General features: G+C 41.5%; 1 protein-coding gene across 1 annotated transcript in view; it reads right to left on the bottom strand.

Annotated features, from left to right (window-relative positions):
* Nucleotides 1-1,150: 1,150 nt before the first annotated feature.
* LOC141264991 (macrophage mannose receptor 1-like) overlaps nt 1,151-9,758 on the bottom strand; it is a 154,166-nt gene continuing 145,558 nt past the window's right edge. The window contains exons 27-30 of the mRNA XM_073677467.1: nt 8,402-8,518; nt 7,054-7,221; nt 6,828-6,863; nt 1,151-4,575 (exon numbers count right to left, since the gene is read on the bottom strand). Of these exons, the coding sequence (XP_073533568.1) occupies nt 4,334-4,575; nt 6,828-6,863; nt 7,054-7,221; nt 8,402-8,518 (563 nt within the window). The 3' untranslated portion in view covers nt 1,151-4,333. The remainder of the gene's footprint in view (nt 4,576-6,827; nt 6,864-7,053; nt 7,222-8,401; nt 8,519-9,758) is intronic.

Raw genomic sequence — 9,758 nt, 5'->3', positions numbered from 1 at the left:
GTATCCTTCCCCTGAACAACTATGTTGAATAATCTTTGTTTTCAGATCATTTGACAGTTGTTTTGAGGAGCCCATGATGCCACTCTTCAGAGGAGATTCAAACAGGAGAACAACTTGCAAGTGGCCACTTTAAGTAGCTTTTCTCATGATTGCATACACCTGGCTATGAAGTTCAAAGCTCAATGAGGTTACAAAACCAAATAAAGTGCTTTACTAAGTCAGTAAAAAGTAGGTAGGAGTATTTAAAACCAGAAAATGATAAGGATGCCAATACTTATGCACCTGTCAAATTTTGTTTGAATGCAGATTGCACATTTTCTGTTAGTACAATAAACCTCATTTCAAGGCAGAAACATTACTGTGTCCAACAGTTATTACATATATCAAACTGAAATAGCTGTTGCAAAAATACCAATTTTTATAAAACATTAAGCTTAAGATTAATAAGGGTGCCCAAACTTTTTCATATAACTGTATGTGCCATTCTCTAAATCAGCTTTGTACCACCATCAACTTTTGAAGATAAGAGAATTTTGTTTTTGACACCCTTGTCTTATCTGTTATCCCTTTTTAATTTGACCATGGCCTGTCTGACCTTGTTTTTATCTGACCTTATGGTGTCTGACCTCAAATATTTTACTCACTACAGTCTTGTCTTTTGATTCTGACTGGGTTTGGTCTGTCCTCATTCTTACATGGCTTCATTTAACCATCCTTGCCTTAGACTCACTCTTCTGGCCAGCAGCCACTTCATAGACCCAACCCAGGGGACCCTGTTGTAAGTTCAGATCTCAGTTAAGAGATGAAAACTGAGGTTCTTGTGAGATTTGCTAGACAGAACAGTTAGTGCCACATCTGTCTGAGGTAGCTTTTTTGACCTGACAATCTCAGACTGACTTCACTCACATCTTACAGTGAAGTTGGACAGAAACTGGATTGCTCTCCTTTAAAATAATAGTTAGAAGTGGTATGGAGGCAAATAGAAAACACTGTTATAATTCTGGTAGGCGGTTCCTGTTAAGGATGGAGCTTTGAATTTTGGGAAATGGGTAGAGTCCTCTGGCTTTTGGTAGATGTGGTTGTTGCGTGCCCCAGGGCATACTATATAAATTGCATTTATAGTATAAAAATAAAAGATATATACACAAAATTAATATAAACATTTTATTTTACACATCATCTGTCATAATGATTAGAGACCACACAGACAGCTGAAATCTCTGCTATGATTTGTGATTACGAGTTGATTGATGCACAACTGTGCTGCTTGAGATAAGAAAATGAGGCTCATTTATTAGGATTGATACGGTTTTGATATTAAGCTGGATTTTTCATGGTTTGAAATATGTTTCATATGAACTGTTTTTAATAAGCATTTTAGGTTGTGTCCACAGTAATGTAACTGGCCGTGTCCCCTACAGTGAAAATAGACAAATTTCAAAAACTATGGAGGTCTCTAAGCAACAAAGATAGTCAGGTATATTCATGGCCATGATTCAAAGGTGAGAATCTCAACTCCATAGCAACCAATCATATTGTTGGTACAAATTGCTGTAGACATGTATATATATGAATAGTGACATAGCTACAGGAGGTGCTGAGGTAGCAGTTTCACCTAAACCCTAGAGCCTAAGGTGGTACATTAGGCTCATTAGTGTATGAAATGGCACAGGGCAGATGGGGACACCTGTTACCAATTCTACAGCCACTAGTGAGTAGAGATGATCAAAAATACTTTCAGTCATTGCTGTCACTAGACTTGACTAGAGCCCTGTGATCCACCATCTACTTGACGGATTCCCCAGCACTTCTTCTGATTAGTAGGCCCAGCACGATGTCAGTCGTGCATCGCACAAGAATAATGAAGTTGCACCAGGAATATTAATCAGAAGAGGTGCTGAGGAAGTTCCCAGGGTTCTGCAAATCTTTTTGATCATCTATACTAGTAACTACAGATGGAAGAATCGATTGCAGTACCCATTCCATCGGCCAGGTCAGAAATCTGTGACCTCTGATTGGGCAATCAGCAAATCTCCTCTTTTCTATCAGCATTTCCAGCTTATCTTTTGATTAGTCAGGCTGGTGCGGCATCATGATTGCAGAGAGACAAATGCACAGTGTCTTGCCAGCCCCGCTAACCAAAAGAGGAGTTGGCAATGCTATGAGGTAAGAGGATATTTGCAGAGCTTCCATCCATTAGTTACAGATTGCTGCCATAGTAGAGTCCTACGAATCAATTCCCCCATCTCTACTACTGACTCTTTAGCTATTCTTAAAATTTCCACAAGGTCTGAATGAAAATATATGCATATATGTACGTGTAACCAGGTGTCAAATAAGTCATGTATGCCACCAGCTTTCAGGTGCGTGAACAGGGAACAGTGATAGGGATTGTTAATTTATATGGTGATGTCTGAGATGTCACATGCCATAAACCCAAATAACTAATATCTCTGTAAATACTTTACTCAGCTTCATTGGATCAGCACATCAGAAATTTTCATTGGTATTCTCTTCTTCAGAGATTATTTACAACGGCTCTTATACAAATCTATCTAAGGACAGCGCGTGGAGGAAGAAATGCAGATTTTTGTGATATATAGATAGTCAACTCAGTATTTTAATGTAAAAAGCTGTTTACATACTGCTGGAACTCTGAGAGAAAGTCCATAAGTCTTGGTTTTCCAAACCAGAAACAGAGGAAGTCTGTGAATCCTGCTTCTCCCGCCCACACACAGAGGAAGCCTGTGTAAATCCTCCTTCCCTTGCTTACACATAGAGGAGGCCTGTGAGTCCTGCTTCCCATGTTTACACATAGAGGAGGCTTGTGAATCCTGCTTCCCACAACACATAGAGGAAGCCTGAGAATCCTCCTTCCACTGCCCACACATATAGGAGGCTTGTGAATCTTGCTTCCCCTGCTCACACATAGTGGAGATCTGTGAGCCCTGCTTCCCTAGCCCACACATAGAGGAGGCCTGTGCATTCTGCTTCCCCTACACACACATAGATGAAACCTGTGAGTCATGATCACTAGCTCACACATAGAGGAGGCCTGTTAGTCCTGCTTCCCCTGCCCACTCATTCCGGAGGTCTGTGAATTCTGCTTCCACTGCCCACACATAGAGGAAGTCTGTGAGTCCTGCTCCCCCACCCTCACATAGAAAAAGCCTGTGAGTCCTGCTCCCCTGCTCACACATAGAGGAAGCCTGTTTAGTCCTGCTTTCCTGCCCACACATAAATGCCTGGGAATCCTCCTTCCACTGCCCAGACATAGAAAAAGCCTGCAAGTCCTGCTTCCCCCCACCCACACATAGGGGAAACCTATCAGTTCTGCTTTCCTAGCCCTCACTTAGAGGAGACCTGTGAGTCCTGCTTTCTTAGCCCACACATAGAGGAGGCCTGATAATTCTGCTTCCCTTGCTCACACATAGATGAAGCCTGTGAGTCCTGCTTTCCTAGCCCACACATAGAGGAGGCCTGATAATTCTGCTTCCCTTGCCCACACATAGATGAAGCCTGTGAGTCCTGATTTCCTAGCCCACACATAGAGAAGGCCTGAGAATTCTGCTCCCCTTGCCCACACATATATGAAGCCTGTGAGTCGTGCTTCCCACACATACAAAAACCCTGTGAGTCCCAATTCTCCCATTTCTTTAGAAAAAGTACAGTGTTCTGCCTTCATCCAGTGATTAACAACCTTTTTTTGTATGAGTCTATATGCAAGAAAAACTGTCAATCATTTTATGTGGGTGGAGGAATCAGGCGTCATAGACCTTCTCCATGAGTCCTGGCAATGTGCAAACAACATAAGAATACTGATTGAAATCACTGAAACGTTATATCCTTGAGTTCAGAATCGATTGCTCTATACTATACCTCCCTCATGACAGAGACACTTTAACGCTTTCACTTCTAGGTCTCATTGGCTTGTTATTCTTCTTGCTCTTTATAATTTATGATTGTACAAACTGGAACGTAAGTTTAAAGAATCAACTGGGAGAAATGAATAAAAGCTGAGTTTACCATTTGAAAAAAAAAATATTAAATCCAGTTTGCACAATTTTATTAGACTCTTTTAGAAAATTTCAGGATTTCATTGAATAACTTAAGTCCATTACAAATTTTGCTTATTGTCATGCTAATAGGTTTATCAGCCATATCACTCATTATCTACATCTATCTATCAATTATGAACAGCGGTGGAGCGAACAAGGTGGCTGATACCACCAGGAATCAGTTTTAGATGGATTTGTGTCGCCAATGTTTGGGGTCTACATCTCATCAGAGTCTGACAATTATTGTATGTTAAAGGTACAGGACGTATGGAGAATTAGGAAATGGCGTGTTCATTTTGCTCAATGTTTTCCACTAAGACATTTGTATCATGTGACGAAGGTGCACGGTTGCCATCAAAGTATAACGTGTTGTTGAAGCTGGGGTCTGGTTGTGGCTTGTTCTGTTTCCTTCTATATAGATAGTAGACTGCTACGGTGGTGCCGGCAATGATGAGTATCACCAGAATAACCACACCACCCGTTATGCCGTGGGAGGGCTTTTCTGCTTTGTTTTCCGCTGTAAAATAAAAAATAAATATGACAATAAAGCCAACATATATATTATATACAGTACAGACCAAAAGTTTGGAAACACCTTCTCATTTAAAGATTTTTTTGTATTTTCATGACTATGAAAATTGTACATTCACACTGAAGGCATCAAAACTATGAATTAACACATGTGGAATTATATACTTAACAAAAAAGTGTGAAACAACTGAAAATATGTCTTATATTCTAGGTTCTTCAAAGTAGCCACCTTTTGCTTTGATGACTGCTTTGCACACTCTTGGCATTCTCTTGATGAGCTTCAAGAGGTAGTCACCAGAAATGGTTTTCAGTTCACAGGTGTGCCCTGTCAGGTTTAATAAGTGGGATTTCTTGCCTTATAAATGGGGTTGGGACCATCAGTTGTGTTGTGCAGAAGTCAGATGGATACACAGCTGATAGTCCTACTGAATAGACTGTTAGAATTTGTATTATGTCAAGAAAAAAGCAGCTAAGTAAAGAAAAACGAGTGGCCATCATTACTTTAAGAAATGAAGGTCAGTCAGTCCGAAAACTTGGGAAAACTTTGAAAGTGTCCCCAAGTGCAGTTGCAAAAACCATCAAGCGCTACAAAGAAACTGGCTTGAAGACCAAGAGTCACCTCTGCTTCTGAGGATAAGTTTATCCGAGTCACCAGCCTCAGAAATCGCAGGTTAACAGCAGCTCAGATTAGAGACCAGATCAATGCCACACAGAGTTCAAGCAGCAGACACATCTCTACAACAACTGTTAAGAGGAGACTTTGTGCAGCAGGCCTTCATGGTAAAATAGCTGCTAGCAAACCACTGCTAAGGACAGGCAACAAGCAGAAGAGACTTGTTTGGGCTAAAGAACACAAGGAATGGACATTAGACCAGTGGAAATCTGTGCTTTGGTCTGATGACTCCAAATTTGAGATCTTTGGTTCCAACCACCGTGTCTTTGTGCGACGCAGAAAAGGTGAACGGATGGACTCTACATGCCTGGTTCCCACCGTGAAGCATGGAGGAGGAGGTGTTATGGTGTGGGGGTGCTTTGCTGGTGACACAGTTGGGGATTTATTCAAAATTGAAGGCATACTAAACCAGCATGGCTACCACAGCATCTTGCAGTGGCATGCTATTCCATCCGGTTTGCGTTTAGTTGGACCATCATTTATTTTTCTACAGGACAATGACCCCAAACACACCTCCAGGCTGTGTAAGGGCTATCTGACCAAGTGGGAGAGTGATAGGGTGCTACGCCAGATGACCTGGCCTCCACAGTCACCAGACCTGAACCCAATCAAGATGGTTTGGGGTGAGCTGGACCGCAGAGTGAAGGCAAAAGGGCCAACAAGTGCTAAGCATCTCTGGGAACTCCTTCAAGATTGTCGGAAGACCATTTCCAGTGACTACCTCTTGAAGCTCATCAAGAGAATGCCAAGAGTGTGCAAAGCAGTCATCAAAGCAAAAGGTGGCTACTTTGAAGAACCTAGAATATAAGACATACTTTCAGTTGTTTCACACTTTTTGTAAAGTATATAATTCCACATGTGTTAATTCATAGTTTTGATGCCTTCAGTGTGAATGTACAATTTTCATAGTCATGAAAATACAGAAAAATCTTTAAATGAGAAGGTGTGTCCAAACTTTTGGTCTGTACTGTACATGGACATGGCCACCATTTCCTCAAGGTGTCCTCAATATGTCTGGTGATTTATGGATACATGGTTGCAGTATATCAGATTGATGATACATTAAAGATATGTAAAAGGATACAAATTGGATACATATTCTATACAATAAGGGCTGTCTATGTTGCCTTATTGGGGTCCATTATCACTGGAAGACCCCATTGTATTTTCTTTCACTGACTGACCCTGTGAGCAAGTTCCACTCTCTGGACATGTTCTAAATATCCAGTCCATGGCCTGTACTATACTCCAGAGCTGTAGTCACAGTTATGCCGAATGTTGCTAGAAACAGTCAACAAGCTTGTTGTCAGTCATATTCCTGTGCTCAGCTCCTAGAATGATGGGGGACAGCTTTTTTTTTTTTGTTATAACAGAGTACAATACACTGCCTGGTGGAAAGACAACACTTTCCAGTCTATTAATAAAACGACAAGTCCATGTAGACACTGAACAAGCAGCAATAGAAATGCAGAATTGTGAATTCAGCTCTGGAGTATAATCCAGGATGGAATTAAATAAACTATAAATGTTTGGTGTTGTGCAGATGAGTGTAGAAAATACTGTACCTGGTTTCTCTATGGGGCTTTCTGTAGGCAGTGGAACTGTGAAAACAATGAGTAACATATTATGAATCTGGTTATTGGCCATTGAAAATAGAATGTCAGAACAATAAATACTTCCAACTTCAGTTTGTATTTGGTTAATTATTAAGGGGATAATTTATAAGGGTATAAAAACCCCATAATAAATGTATTATGACATATCATCACTATTTTTACATTAGTTACTTACTTTTTAACCTCTTACATATGTAACCTTTGTAGGAAGAGCAGTATATGTTATTCCATGTCCCTTTTAAGGAGTACATTTCCACGCAGTCTTCATCTGACTGTTCAGAGGGTTCTCCTGCATTCCAGTTCACAAAGTCCAAGGGGGTATTGTCTAACCACAGCCATTTTTCTACAAATGAATATAAATATTTCTTTACTAAGAAGAAACAATCTGTTCTGGATTAAAAGGGTTTTCCGGGCTAAAAATCAATTTCTGCAGTGTCTCTATCTCACTGTAGACTATGGCATACTGACAGTGTGCAATTTGTACACTGTCAGGATTCCCCTCTGTTGCCTGCTCAAGTAGTCGTATGTGACTGGCATACTTGTGGTCACGTGTCGACTTTTCCCACTTCTCTCATAGTTCTATTGAAGGAAGCAAAAGAGAAAATAGTGGGCATGCAACCACCAGTTTGCAATAAAACTCAAGCAGGCCACAGAGCAGAATCTTGACAGTGTGCTTATAACACACTGTCAGGATTCAGCAACCTGCTGTGAAAAAGACACACTGCAGGAATTTTTGCTCAACCTGGATAACCCCTTTAAGGCCATGTGCCCACGTAGCGTTTTTGTAGCGTTTTTGCGGCGTTTTTACTGCTGCGAAAACGCTTGTAAAACCGTCTGCCATGCAAAGCAATGTGAATTGGGATGTGCTGTGCACATGATGCGCTAATTAGCGTGCCGAATTCGCATTGCATTGCAAAACGCAGCATGACCATTTCTACCGCGATTACGCCGCAAATTCGCGGCCATTGAGGAGCATTGAAACGCAGCAAACCCGCAGGTATATGTGGATTTGCTGCGTTTCAATTAAATTCAATGGCCGCGAATTTGCGGCATAATCGCAGTGCATGTGGTATCCGGGATGAAGAGGAGACTACAACTCCTCTTCATCCCGGCTACCACGCGGTGAAAAAAAGAAATCAAAAAGTTAAAAATAATAAGAAACCTGTATACTCACCTCTCCGGTCTTCTCCTGGCCTCGTCCTCTCTCCTCGGCGTCCCGCGGTATACTTGCAGGACCTGCGGTGACGTCATTTAGTCTGCTGATGGTCACGCGACCGCTGACGTCAGCGGTCACGTGATCGTCGCGTGACCATCAGCTGACTAAATGACGTCACCACATGTCCTGCCAGTATACCGCGGGACGCCGAGGAGAGAGGACGGGGCCAGGAGAAGACCGGAGAGGTGATTATACAGGTTTTTTTATTTTTAACTTTTTTATAACTACAAGATTATTTTATAAAATGAATCAGGATGGAAATCAAACTGACTCCTGATACAGTAAAGAAAAGACCTTGATACTATACCTTCCACGTTCCTGTACAGCCCAACCCAAAAAGTCTTCACTCTGTCAGAAAGCAGCTCAATATGATGGAAGAGGAAGTCTGATTCAATCATATCTTCAACTGATACTAAATTGGCACCTAAAAAATTCAAAGGGTATCAATATACAATATAGATGTATAATGAGGTTTGTATGAAAATCCTTATAACATGCAGGAAGAGTATAATACAGTGCATTGTAGTCAATGACCTGTTGTTGGTCTAGATGTCTCGCAGGCCGCATGTGGCCTCTGAGGCTGCGGCATGTGGCCCACAGGCACTGGAGCTCCCCACGATGATTGCGACCCAGTCCATGGGCCGCCGATGCCAGCTCTTCGTTTCAGCTGAATGTATGTCCTTGGATGCACATTGAGTTGAAATGTATAGCGGAGCGCATCTCTCTGCACCACAATACCAGCCAATCAGAGGCCGGCAGCTGAAATGGGCATCCTGGTGTGAGCAGCGTATGACATCACTGCCATGAGCTGCCATGAGCTGCCGCGGCAGTGTAGGAGGTAGAAGTCGCTGTTTGCCAAGGTAGCGAGAGCAGGTGAGAAGGATTTTTTTATGTGTATGTGAAGAGCAGCAACATTGGGGACATTTACTACAACAAGGTGACCTGGATGGAGACATTTGATACAACAAGGTGACCATGATAGGGCCATTTAATATAACAAGCTGACCAGGATTAGGGACATTGCTACAAGAAGGTGACCAGGATGAGGACATTGCTATATGAAGTTGAGCAGCTGTAAAATTGTACCGTAACCCATACGATGAATGGCATTAAAAAAATATTGGTAAAAAATTATCAAAAAGTTGTACGGGAAAAAAAAATACTATCACTGAAAATATAAGCTCATCCTGCATCTATGCATGGCCCATATACCCAGCCGAGTTTGAGACTCCTGGTCCAAATTTACATAACAGCAATAAGGCTCAAAACTCTTCCAAAATAAAATATGATGGTACGATATGTGGATCATAGGGTATCCCCCTACTGGGACTCCTTACTGATCAACTGTAATTTGTGGAGGACTATAGCAGAAAGTGTTCAATTTTCTTTTAGTGTCACCACAATGGAAGTGAAGCATTACAAAGTTCATATTGAAATACTTTTGAAATGCAAAAAAATGTCAGACAGTGCCAGATCCTGGAGAGCAAGAGATGATCTTAGCGCAACACTACATTAAAACACTCCTGGACTCAAGACAATCATTTCCTGTGTCAGCATGTTATCAGTTCTGTGTCTGAAAAGGTCTGACTGACTCAGTCATTTTGGTAGCTAAGCCAACCTCCTTCTTTATCAGAGTTGAACAAATCAATTTTGGCAGATTTTCT

Source organism: Phyllobates terribilis, unplaced genomic scaffold (assembly GCF_046119375.1).
Source record: "Phyllobates terribilis strain yellow unplaced genomic scaffold, ASM4611937v1 Scaffold_4__5_contigs__length_816908805, whole genome shotgun sequence".
NCBI classification, from domain to species: Eukaryota; Metazoa; Chordata; class Amphibia; order Anura; family Dendrobatidae; genus Phyllobates; species Phyllobates terribilis.
Note: the sequence above shows the minus strand (reverse complement) of the source record. Positions and strands in the feature narration are given on the sequence as shown.